General features: G+C 36.0%; 3 protein-coding genes across 3 annotated transcripts; 2 read left to right on the top strand and 1 right to left on the bottom strand.

Annotated features, from left to right (window-relative positions):
- Positions 1–277: 277 nt before the first annotated feature.
- Positions 278–2,707, bottom strand: LOC118041480 (large ribosomal subunit protein eL18y). The gene is made up of 5 exons (XM_035048839.2): positions 2,564–2,707; positions 2,364–2,453; positions 2,139–2,267; positions 1,854–2,036; positions 278–690 (listed from the first exon to the last, which is right to left on the bottom strand). The coding sequence occupies exons 1-5, from the start codon at positions 2,564–2,566 to the stop codon at positions 532–534; spliced, it is 564 nt and encodes a 187-aa protein (XP_034904730.1). The 5' UTR covers positions 2,567–2,707; the 3' UTR covers positions 278–531.
- Positions 2,708–4,371: 1,664 nt separating this feature from the next.
- On the top strand, positions 4,372–7,561 carry LOC118041479 (exocyst complex component SEC15B). The gene has a single exon (XM_035048838.2). The coding sequence runs from the start codon at positions 4,988–4,990 to the stop codon at positions 7,394–7,396; it is 2,409 nt and encodes an 802-aa protein (XP_034904729.1). The 5' UTR covers positions 4,372–4,987; the 3' UTR covers positions 7,397–7,561.
- A 3,612-nt stretch (positions 7,562–11,173) lies between these two features.
- LOC118041478 (uncharacterized protein At5g01610) lies at positions 11,174–11,695 on the top strand. The gene has a single exon (XM_035048837.2). The coding sequence runs from the start codon at positions 11,174–11,176 to the stop codon at positions 11,693–11,695; it is 522 nt and encodes a 173-aa protein (XP_034904728.1).
- The last annotated feature ends 1,447 nt before the right edge of the window (positions 11,696–13,142 follow it).

Raw genomic sequence — 13,142 nt, forward strand, 5'->3', positions numbered from 1 at the left:
GTAATCCAGATGAAAAGAATGCACACGATCATGGAGTCCCTGCCCAGGCTTAGCGGGCCCAACTACCAAGCACCAGCCAATCTCAACTAAATTTTGCATTTTAACTTGGGTGGATTGATGACTTTATTTTTGTGTCGATAAACAGATCCGACATTAAACCTAGCTTTTGATAAAAACATTAAAATCAGCATACCCTGTAAGGCCTTATTTCTTAAGAAGAACAAACTGTATTTCTGTGTACGAATAAGCCATCTCAAATGAAAACGAATCATCTCAATGACACGAACCACCTCAGATATCAGTAACGGTAACATTGCTGAAATTCAGAAGTGAACCATTAATCACCCAGTTGACAAACAAAATCGTTGCTCGGATCAAAATATTGAAAAACTGAATCTTTTAACTTCTAAGACAAAATAATTGTTCAAGACGTGAGGATAAGAAAAGAAAAGATAAATCAAACAAATTGCATATTGGCTTATAGATGCATCTGCTTGGATTTGGCTGTATTTTCTGCGTGAGATACCACACTCAAACCCTAAATCCCTTGCTGTTCCTTTTACCTCTAGCCTTCTCAAATTTCCTTCCTTTTGATCGTATATAGGGTTTGGTGTGGCTGTGTGGCACACCAGGAGCTGGTCCAAAGTGCTTCACAGCCTCACGAGCATTCTTGGGACCTCTGAGAAGAACCTGTAACATTGGCCCATGATTACTTAATATCCTCAATGTGACAAGGCTCCAAGCAAAACAAATTCTTTAATCACACCAAAAAGGAGCAGAAGAAACCATTTGCACATGTGAATAGAACCATCAAGTATAAGTTGATCAATGTAATTTTACTTGCATGATGCATACCATAAAGGACATGGAAAACTAGGAAAATGGTAATAGAATAATGGTTACAAAGAAAGCTCGAGATTAATGAGCATATCCTCATGTGTTCCTTCCACTGTTCTTGCTTCATCTTATATCATTATAAGGAAACATAGAGGCAAGAGGAACAGAAGTGCAACCAGAGCTCTATACATGAATAATGAGAACAATCTAGCACTGTGAACACATTGAGATGATGTGTCTGACTCTAGGAATTTAACTTTTGAAGGTTCCAAGATTGATCCACAATCATATGCCTGGTAAATGAGATGGAAGGCAAACTTGCTAACAAACTACAGTACTCACAACCTGCTGACAACATTTGAATCTACTTGAAAGCACTTTTAAAGTACTCACACAACCTGCTAACAAACTAGTTCAAAACACGCCGCCAATGGCAGGCTCATAATCCCTTCACGAGAGAATCCAAGTACATCCCAAAATTTAAAAGGATTGATATGGTGCTTAGCTTTATAGGGAATTGAAGTCATTTACTTCTATAAAGGTAATACACTTCAAGAGAGCCATATTTCAAACTTAAAAGAAAATTGAACACTCCAAATGCTTCTTTGCAAGTACAACCATCATGCTAATATGTAATTTATCAAGTAAATCACAGTTCATGCTCAGGGAAAGTGAATTATATAAACCTCCCACACATCCCATTGCCTGGCTTTACATCTAACACTATTAGGCTACTTTATCACCCCTTGCCAAAATACAATAAACAGTATAAGAAGCATCTTAGATAAGCCTGTTATCTTCAACCACAAAACAAGTTTCAACTAGAATCACAATCATCATTAAGTCAATGAAGACAGTTAATAAAATAACACTGGAGTCCCTCAAGCTTAATTATTGAGCATCAGAGTTCCAAATTTAGATAATTCCAATTTTGAACGTGCCACATTATTTGATTAAGGGCAATAATCAACAGTTGCCAAAAATATCATCCAAGAGGTTGGTTAGGTTTGGCATACCGTGTTCTGACCAAGAGGAGCACGAAGAGCAAGCTGGTCAAAAGTCAAGCATTCACCACCTGCCTTCTCAATCCTAGCCCTGGCAGTTTCGGTGAACCTCAAGGCAGTAACCTTGAGTGCAGGAACCTCATAAACCCTAATATCATCAGTTATTGTCCCAACAACAACTGCAATCTTACCCTCCTGATTAACAAACACAGATAATATCACTAATCAAAACAAAAGTAATATAAATGAAAAAAAACAGAGTGATATAAGGAGAGAGAGAGAGAGAGAGAGATGGACCTTGCCATTCATGTAAGTGATCAAACGAGAGAGAGCAAGAGGAGGCTTGTTGATCTTGCTCATGAAGAGTCTCTTCAGTATCACCGCATTGAACTTGCTGCCTGTCCTCCTCACCAAAAACCGGTACAGCTGTTCACAGATCCACACATTTATTTAACAATATATATAACAGAAAGATAATAGATAGATTGGGAAAAAAGAGAGAGACAGGTATTAGCAGCCTACCTTGACGAGGAGCTTGAGGTAGATATCATCGGACTTTGGAGCTGTCCTCTTGGTCTTCTTACTCTTGCCGCCGGCCTTCAAATCGATACCCTGCAATTACACATACATACAAGAGTGCGTAAGACATAATTAGAGTGTTACGGCTTCTATTTTCTTTTATTATTATTTTTTTGTAGATGGTGGCGAAGAAAGATGGATACCATTGCTGCTGCTGCTGCTGCTGCTGCTGCTGCTGCTGCTGCTGCTGCTGAGAGAGGCAAATCAAATGTCCTTAAACAGAAGCAACGAGACGGAGGCTAGGGTTTTAGGACCCCTCTGTACGTACTGTCAGAACAGACAAGTTCGGACTGGGCCTGTTTTAGGCCGGGCTGGTTTGATTATGAAGTCCATTACACTAGGCTCAACGACGTCGTTTCCAGAAGACTTGCGTTTGACAAACACATGACAAAAATGTCGCTTAACATATGGCAAATTAAACGACAAAAAATCTTCTGAATTTAGGTGTATCTCCTTCCACTCCTCACTGCCTGTCTGTCAATGCATTTCTCTCTGCCGCTGGCGCACTTACTCAACAACTTGCCCTCGTCTCGTCTCAGCTAACTGATTTACACACACACACACTTTATGTTAAAATAATAATTAGTCAATTCTAGGCCAACCAAATTGAACCTATGATCACAAATATTATTCTATAACCCTTGCTGAGAGTATTATCCAATCTGTTCTTCAATTCATTTAAACCTAAACTATAGTTTCAGGGACAGTTATCAAGATGTAAGAACAGTTCTTTACGAAAAAGTGAAAATAATGTTTGAAAAAGAATTAACAGGTTTCTCATGCAGATTACTGATCATTTCCTTTGTTTCTGTGCTTCGAGACTTTCATAGTGTGCTTGTCTTCGCTTCATCTGGCAAGAAAGGAACATCGGATGCCTATTGCTGATGGAATTGTCCGATCTGTTGTTTTCACTGTCAAGGATAGGTTGCTGCTTTCTTTGCTTTCTAAAATGAATCTATTTCTTCTGCTCGATTAGGCTTCAATATAGAATTCTTCCTGTATTTAGAGGTAACCATGTTTATGTACGTGTAGTCGTGTAGATCATTATCAAATATAGATGTTCATATTTCTCCATATAACTATGCCGGAGTTTTTTATGCAGGTCAAAGGACAAGAAGGACAACAATAATAATAGAAGGATGGAAGACATGCTGAAATAAGGTTAAAACATGAAAAAAAACCTAAAATCTTATTTTTATTTCTAAAATATTAATCCAAGAAAAGAAAATATAGCCAGAAATCATAAAATCTAGAATAATCAAAACAAAATATTCATATCCTAATTTAAGGAATTCCGCATGACGGATGAATTGATGAAACGAGTCTTCTTAATTTATAAATGAGTCTTGAAAATCTTCTTAAGTTTGATTTAACATTTAAATCGAAAATTATAGTTTTCACAAACTTTAAAATACTAAAAATATTCTTTTTCTCTCAAGGTAAAAAAAAAGGTTGCTGACCGAGGGTTTGTTTTGTTTTTTCTCTACCTAGGCTACAATTTAAATAAGGCATGCATTTAACACAGATTTATTTTTAACTTATAGGGTCATGAGGGTGTTTAATATTTTTATGTTGAATTTTTAATTATTTATTCTGAGAAGTTGCTTAATACGCAAATAAATCATAGTATAATTTTATTTTCATTAACAAAGGTTTATTTGTATACTCAATTTTATTTTTTTAAAATTACTATCCGCAGCGAAACGAAAATAGCTAGCAATAATATAAGCATGGGAAATAATTAAAAAACAAAAAAAACAAAAACAAAAAGCAGTGTTCCATTGATCCGCATTCCCATCATGCTTCAATTCGGAAAATAAGATGAGACTTGATCATAAGACGATTTGAGGGGAACTTTTACATGTGAACAGTGCTATAAATACAAATAAATCATATTATAATTTTATTTTCTTTCAAATTAACGTGGCAATTGTTATTTTTATCCTGGATCGATCATTTAATTAGTAATCGGGAGATCCATATTTCATCACTTATAGTTCGTGACATCTTTTTGCATATAGTTTTGTGGTGATTTATTTGTATGAACGACAATTTTTATTTTATCTCTGGATCTCCAGGCAAAGTTGGGTGCTGCTAGCAGGAAATTGTGCATGGCATGGGAGAATCATCTCAATGCTGATTGTGCTGAAGTCTCTTGCCGGGGTTCGCTTTTCTCTCTGTTCATCCATCCCTTGCATCGAAGGGAGAAAAAAAAGAGAGAGCATAGGGCATGTGTTAACACATAGAGGTCGCTGTAACGTGGGCAATGTAAATGCCTATTATGCTATTGGATTTAAATTTGATAATTTTTTTATTTAAATCTAGTTGGCTAACAACCATCGAGCATTTTGTTAACGCCGGCATTTTCCGGTTGAGGAGATTTTACAAGGAAAGATAGTGCTCGTATTTCAGACACCGCCTTAACCGGACCGCCGCTATCGAATTTCCAAAATCAGAATCACGAAAAAGGTCTTCCAGTCCTTGAAATAACCAGATTACCCCCACCATCCAAATAACCGTTTCTAAACACTAATCAAACCCCCTCCCTTCCCCGATTACCAGTTACTATGCTCTCCTCAAAGGCTCGCCGTAAAGTAGCTCCGTCGAACGGAGACGCCGACAACTCGGCCGACAAACAAGACCAGCTCCTCCTATCCTCCGCCGTATGCAATGGCGAGGACCTCGGACCTTTCGTCCGCAAAGCCTTCGCATCTGGCAAGCCGGAGACACTCCTTCACAATCTCCGCCACTTCGCTCGCTCCAAAGAATCTGAAATCGAAGAAGTTTGCAAAGCTCATTATCAAGACTTCATCTTAGCCGTTGATGACCTCCGATCTCTCCTCTCCGACGTCGATTCACTCAAATCTGCACTCTCCGATTCCAACTCCAAGCTCCAGTCCGTCGCTAGGCCCCTCTTAACCTCCCTCGATTCCTACCTCGAAGCTCAAACTGGATCGAATAATGTGAACTTAGCTCTCAGTTTGATTTTCTCCTGTATTAAGCTACTAGAGCTTTGTTCTAGATGTAATTTCCATTTATCTGGCGGTAATTTTTACATGGCGTTGAAGTGTGTGGATTCGATTGAGACTGATTTCTTAGATAAAACGCCGTCGTCTACTTTGAAGAGAATGCTAGAGAAGAAGATCCCGGAGATTAGATCGCATATAGAGAGGAAGGTTAGTAAAGAGTTTGGTGATTGGTTAGTGGAGATTCGCGTCGCCTGTCGGAATTTGGGGCAATTGGCTATTGGTCAAGCATCGGCGGCGAGGCAGAGAGAGGAGGATTTGAGGATTAAGCAGAGGCAAGCTGAAGAACAGAGTAGACTTAGTTTGAGAGATTGTGTTTATGCTTTGCAAGAGGAGGAGGAGGACGATGGGCATAGTGGTGTGATCGGTGATGATGGTAATAGTAATGGTGGCGGTAGTGGGTTTGATTTGACTCCGCTTTATAGGGCTTATCATATACATCAGACGTTAGGACTTGAAGATCGGTTTAAGCAGTATTATTTTGAGAATAGGAAGCTTCAATTGACTTCGGATTTTCAGGTATCTTCGATGACTCCATTTCTTGAATCACATCAGACTTTTTTCGCACAAATTGCCGGGTTTTTTATTGTGGAAGATCAGATTTTGAGGACTGGAGGGCGTTTGATTTCGAGAATGGAAGTTGAGAATTTGTGGGAAACCGCTGTTAGTAAGATGTGTTCAGTATTAGAGGATCAGTTCTCTAGAATGCAAACTGCGAATCATCTTTTATTGATTAAGGATTATGTGAGTTTGCTTGGAGTAACTTTGCGTAGATATGGGTACCCTGTTGATTCTTTGTTAGATGTTTTGAGCAAGCACAGCGATAAATACCATGAGTTATTGTTGTCTGATTGTCGTAGGCAGATTGCTGAAGCGCTTTCTGCAGATAAGTTTGAGCAGATGTTGATGAAGAAAGAGTATGAATATTCTATGAATGTGCTTTCATTTCAATTACAGACATCAGACATTGTACCGGCGTTTCCTTATGTTGCACCTTTTTCATCCACTGTGCCTGATTGTTGCCGAATTGTGCGGTCCTTTATTGAAGATTCTGTGAGTTTTATGTCGTATGGTGGGCAGCTTGAATTCTTTGATGTTATAAAGAAATATTTGGACCGGCTTTTGAGCGAGGTTCTGGATGAAGCTTTATTGAAGCTTATTAACACATCAGTTCACGGGGTATCCCAGGCTATGCAGGTTGCAGCAAACATGGCCGTGTTAGAACGTGCTTGTGATTTCTTCTTCCGTCATTCTGCACAGCTTTCAGGCATTCCCTTGAGAATGGCAGAGAGGGGTAGGCGACGGTTTCCTCTCAACAATGCTCGTGATGCAGCTGAAGAGATGCTATCTGGGCTGCTGAAACAGAAGGTTGATGGTTTTATGATGTTGATAGAGAATGTGAACTGGATGGCTGATGAGCCCACGCAGGGCGGCAATGAATATGTGAATGAAGTCATGATATATTTGGAAACTTTGGTTTCTACTGCTCAACAGATATTGCCAACTCCTGTTCTGAAAAGGGTTTTGCAAGAGGTTCTTTCTCACATTTCAGAGATGGTTGTTGGGGCTTTACTTGGGGACTCGGTTAAGAGGTTTAATGTTAATGCTATCATGGGGATTGATGTGGATATTCGATTGTTGGAGTCTTTTGCTGATAACCAAGCTTCATTGTTCTCTGAAGGGGATGCAAATCAGTTGAAAACAGCACTTGCTGAGGCAAGGCAACTGGTTAATTTGCTTTTGAGTAATCATCCTGAGAATTTTCTGAATCCTGTGATCAGGGAGAGGAGTTATAATATGCTGGACCATAGGAAAGTAATGACAATATCAGAGAAGTTGAGGGATCCTTCAGATCGGCTATTTGGAACATTTGGGAGCAGGGGAGCCAGGCAGAATCCAAAAAAGAAGTCTCTGGATGCTTTGATAAAAAAACTCAGGGACGTTAGCTGATTTCACTCGTTGTTGTATGTATGGTCCTTCTTTCTTTTTACTGTCTTTTGATCATTGCTACATTTACTTGCTTCCAATGTTTTTCTTCTCATTGTTTTAGTAGTTGTGAAAATTATATTATGTGCTTATAGTTCTCTTAGATATGCATCAGATTGTTTGATTGAATTCTTTTGAGTTGAGTTGTGTAAATGAGGGCTGTTGCTCATTGTGATAGATCTAAGGTGAGACCTGTACCCGGAGCCCTTTCCCCCGGACATCCTTGCTGTGGACGACAAGGCGGGGATAAAATCCACCTCCTGCCGCACTAGTAGCAGGGAAATAAAGGGAGAACAAACAAAAACAAAAAGTAAAATCGATCTTCCATCCGAGTGCAACTATCTTTTAGTGCATCAAGATGGCATCTTACAGGAGCTGGAGCCACTGCTTACAGTGCTGATGCCTCTTAACAGTAACTTTACATTGGCCAGGAAGACTTTTCTAGATAACCATGATTTTGGCTGGCTTAATATATACCATTCATAATGGAGCTCGAGAGTTTCTGCATTATCTAGCTGACCCTTCTCCACTAGACTTTAAATTATATCTGCTCTCAGACTGAGCCAGGATTGGACTAGATTCATGGTGAGCTGACTGTAGCTGTCTATAACCACTACTATCTTGAAGCTTAGCTATTGAAATGAACTTTTCAGACTCCAACGCTGGGTGGTTTAATAACTGACAATAGATCTTCTCTAGGGCAAAGGTGTTCTTCATTGGAACTCCTAGGGAGTATTTTTTGGGTTGTGTCCTGAGTTGAATATGAGACGGGGAAGCTCGATTGCCCATCTCCCGTCTGGACAACCTTATGGGTTGTAACATAAGAGAATTGGAGAGAATGTGGAAGGCAATGATAGAGTTCATCACATTTTAGAATAGCCGAAAGCTATCCATCTTATAACTGGAAGAGGGGAAAGGGCCAATAAAATGGTGTATATGCTTTACAGTGGAGTTATGTCCGGACGACCTTCTGGTGGTGGTGAAAGGAGGATTGGAGGACCCAATGTTGATGAAAATAAGATTTTCACATGGCGTATGCTTTGGTCGAAGACATTGTCTTCTTTTAGCGGACTGCGTTGATGAAAATAGTGTGGATGAACAAACTAGTACAAGCCATATATACAAGAAGAGGAGCACGACTTTACTGCCATCAAGAGCAAATGGAGGTGACCTTACCTTACTTATTTCTCTTACAACTTCGATTCCACTACCCAGGGTAAGCATTATGGTATCAAATTTAGATAAATTAATATTACATTTTTTTTTATTAAAAATCAAATTAATTAAACTTATTTTTAAAATGATTTTTTTTTTTTTTGAAATTGTATTAAATTAATATTCTTTAATTGTTGTTTTTATTTTTTAGGTGTTGATGTTAAAAACATAAAAAAGTTTATTTTAATATATTTTAAATTAAAAATATTTTTATAAAAAACTTTTTTAAAAAAATAAGTTAAACCATGCGTCATCTATTTAGACAAATAATTCATCGTTTGATTTTTTTACCCAGATTCTAACCACTAGTGGCCAAAAAATCAGGGTTAAAGATTTTTTTTATTTAAAAATTCATTTTCTAATATATTTTTTATTTCAAAAAAATCAAAAACCATCATAAAACTCGAAATTAACCCGAAATCAAATATTTTTTTGCACTCAGATATGTTTTTATAAGCACTTTCAAGATTAAAAAAAAAACTTAAATTGAACTTTTTTCATCAAATGAAATAACTTGACACAAAAATTAATTAATTTTAATAATCATATCAGTGTCAATAATATATTTTTTTTCTCTGCAATTAGAATTCACATGTGTCTTTGTTCTCTCTCAAATCAAAGACTAAAAATTAACAAAAAAATTTTTTTTTTACCAAAACTGAGTTGAAAAATATGTAGGGGTCAAATGGGTATATTAATTGGTACACTGTCTTTTAATTGTCCTTATTTAACAAATCTGATTCAATTATCTTTTAATCTGTGTAACAAATTATCAAAACATGTCAAATAGGGATCAAAATAAAAAAAACTTTAAACTATGAGTCCTCGGTAAAATGTAAAATAGTAAACAATGTTTGTTTACATTAAAAAAACCTCTTATCTTAAGGCTCCGTTTGTTTGCAGGAAAGTAGTTTCCTTTTGGAAAGTAAATTCCGGGGAAAGTAAATTCTTGGAAAGTGAATTCCGGGAAAGTATTTTCCGATGTTTGGTAGTGTTATGGAAAATGAACTGGAAAATATTTTCCAGTGTTTGGTTGTGTTATGGAAAATGAACTGGAAAATAATTTATTAATAAATTAATTTTTTTTTCAAGTTTATCTAATATATATATAATATTTAATATAAAATATTTAATCACTTACAATTGTCATAACCCAATTTTTGACCTTTTTATTTTTATTATTTAAAAAAAAAGATGATGAAAAATAAAAATAAAATAAATGAAGGATTAATTAAAAATTGGGTTAAGGGCAACATGATTGGAAGTTTAAAGATTTAATTAAACTCTTGACTAGTTTAATTAATTAAATCAAGGGTTTAATTGGAGAATTGATTTAATTAAAATTTAGATTATTTTAATTAATAAAATCAAGAGTTTAATTGAAGAATTAATGAGTTTGAGGAATTAATTAAACTTTGATTTAATCAAAAACTCAAAGCAAATTATAATTCACTTGGTATAGTGGCAAGCGAATTATAATTCACTTGAAACAGTGGCAAGTGAATTATATCACTTGCTACAGTGCAAGCGAATTATAATTCACTTGCTACAGTGGCAAGTGAATTATATCACTGGCTACTGTGGCAAGTGAATTATATCGCTTGCCACTGTAGCAAGTGAAGGCGTGCGCTAGCACGCCGAAAGGAAAGTGTTTTCCTTTTCTAACAGAAGGAAAACACTTTCCTTCGAGCACGTTATTAATTCTAGGCGGATGGAATTCAGTTTCCTTTCATTATTTTCTTTTATCGCCGCCAAACATAGGAAAAGCAGGAAAGTGAATTCCAGGAATTCACTTTCCTGCAATCAAACACGGCCAGTGTTTTACTAGACATGTTGTAATGCGGGCCAATTAAAAAATTCTTAGCACACAAAAAAAATGCTTAGACGAAGACAATATTTATAAAGAAGTAGTTTAATAATATAATTTAAACTACAAGTACTTATAACAGATGAATCATAAAAAAATTATTTGGCAATATTCAAACATAACAAATAAATCGTCAATATTATACCTAGAAGGAAAAGAAAAAAAAAATTGTTGGCAACCAATTATTACTTCATTGTGGACATTACTCATCACAAAAAAAAAAAAAAAAAAACTTGTTAAGACAGTTTAAAGCTAACTGTAAAATTAAACAACAATCACTAAAGCAATTATCTGAAAAAGCAAATTGAACAAAATAAAATGAATGGAATATATGTCATTCAATAAATTAATTCTATTTAATTCAATAATAAAATTTATTTTAAAAATTAAACTTAGCATAAAAATAAAACTAATAAAAAAACCTGAGATAATATAACAGAATACCTAACTCTGTAAAGCCACATCCGCCACTTTTAACTGCCACAAGGGCAGGCTAGCCTACCTAACTCTTTGTAGTTTGTAGAACAGAAGGCCATTTTCAGGCTTCGTAATTATATATTTATCTACCCCGCGCTTCCAATCTCCCAACGACGAGTCAACAAACCAACTACACAAGATTGATAAAGAGACTTGCAGGTCCACATTGGAGTACAAATGAAATGGGTTCGCCTTTCCGCTCAAGATCCATCTCTCCCATGGCTTCCCTCTGGCCAACTTTCTTGGTTCTAGCTCTCTCAGCATCTTCACTCGTCAATGCAGACGACACGCCAACAGTATACGAAGTTCTCCAGGAATACGACTTTCCCATCGGTCTCCTTCCCGCCGGAGTAACGAGCTACGAATTTGACAACTCAACAGGTAAGTTCACAGTCTATCTTAACGGCACTTGCTCCTTCAAAATCGATTCATATGAGCTCAAGTACAAGTCCACTGTGAAGGGCGTGCTAGCCAAAGACAAGCTCTCAAAATTAAGTGGGATTCAAGTGAAGGTGCTCTTCCTGTGGCTTAGCATCGTTAAAGTGACTCGTGATGAAGATGAACTAGAATTTTCTGTAGGGATTGCTTCTGCTAATTTTCCTGTGAGTAATTTTGATGAGTGCCCCACCTGTGGATGTGGCTTTGATTGTGAAGATGTCGACTTGAGGAAAGGCAGGCCCAGCCGTCGATTCTCTTCTTCTTAGAAATTTATCCAGGTCGCAGTGACTTGTCTTCGTTAGGATTTGCCAGAATAAATTAATGATTTTGTCTTTTAATTGCCTTGTCTTCATTTTTCCTTCTTCATTTTTTCTTGAATATCTTCCGTTTGATTTGTGCGGTCTGATAATGTGTCTCTTCTATTCTCCTTTTACCTTTTGCCATTTTTTTCGTATGCAAAGTTATTTAGCAGGAAATGTTCTTTTTTTTTTAAAAAAAAGGGGGAATTGATCGTTTATCAGTCTACAGCCGGTTTGTTTTTTTGAAAAACATTTAAAAATTATTTGTTATATATAATTTTATATAGTTTATATTAATATGAAAAAAATTTAAAAATAAAAATATATTATTTTAATATATTTTCAAATATAAAAATTTTAAAATTTTTATTCTGATACATTTAAAAAAAAAAAAAAAAAACAATTTAAAACGCTTCACCTTCCAATATCCCAAACACCCACAAATTTTACGTAAAATCTGAATTTGCATTCTGGCGCTGGAGAAGTTGTGGCCGCTAGCAATCCCAGAATCCAAATCTTTTTTTTTAACTCCTGTTATTTTAATTAAATTTTGTCCTTGATTTTTGCTTTTCTGGAAATGTTGAAAGTTGTGGCGGGCCCCTTAACTTAGCTGGATGCTGACTCATCATGGCAAATGTGATGGCATTTGGATGCGATGACATATGGCATGCTGAGTCAGCATTCACCTGTAGTTAAGCACTCGGTAACAATTATTTTTACCTCCTGTGAAATGGCTTGGGTGTAAAAAAAAAAAAAAAGGAATTATGCAGCTATGAAGTGCACGGTCCAATTGTCAAGCCGTTGTCTTTAATATGATTTTCCTCGCTTTTGCATCAAATGTTGCATAGCATAGTTTTCATATTCTATCCGAGGACTAACATAAACAAGTATTTGGATTATTAGATAATCGGTCAAATCCATGAATTATAAGTTCAAGAAAAGAATGAAAGATCTATAAATATATTCTGGAATGGGCTTATGCCTATCCATAACTCACCAACCCTACAAGTCCAATGCGCGTTTTTTGTCAAAATAAAAATCATATTATTTTAAGGCCCAAGTCCAAAACTGTTATTTTAATGCAAGTTTAAAATAAAGACATGTTAGTTTAAATAATTTTAAGTACAATAAACCTTTTTTTAATAAAAAATAATACAATTTATTTTAAATAGAATTTATAGAGTGAAGATTATCTTCTTATTACATGGCTAGTCCTCGAAAATCAGTTAGAGTGTTTAATTACCATAAAATTATGTGTTAAAATCATGATAACACACCGTTTAAAGATAAAATTGTAAAGAAAAAAAGTTCAATGATCGAGTTTGAAAGAGAAAATTAAGGGTTTGAAAAGGGTAAAATTGACTATAAATCAGGTAAATGAATCTTAAAGAACAGTGCTTTACGACATTGTTTT

This window comes from Populus alba, chromosome 14, assembly GCF_005239225.2.
Source record: "Populus alba chromosome 14, ASM523922v2, whole genome shotgun sequence".
Classification (NCBI taxonomy): domain Eukaryota; kingdom Viridiplantae; phylum Streptophyta; class Magnoliopsida; order Malpighiales; family Salicaceae; genus Populus; species Populus alba.

Bases quoted from the DNA above. Each gene is read 5' to 3' on its own strand.
- LOC118041480 (XM_035048839.2), bottom strand. The intron at 2,268-2,363 runs GTAGGCTGCTAA...ATCTGTGAACAG, and splicing joins ACCTCAAGCTCCTCGTCAAG to CTGTACCGGTTTTTGGTGAG. The intron at 2,037-2,138 runs GTCCATCTCTCT...TTTGTTAATCAG, and splicing joins TCACTTACATGAATGGCAAG to GAGGGTAAGATTGCAGTTGT.
- LOC118041479 (XM_035048838.2), top strand. From the start codon at position 4,988: ATGCTCTCCTCAAAGGCTCGCCGTAAAGTAGCTCCGTCGAACGGAGAC.
- LOC118041478 (XM_035048837.2), top strand. From the start codon at position 11,174: ATGGGTTCGCCTTTCCGCTCAAGATCCATCTCTCCCATGGCTTCCCTC.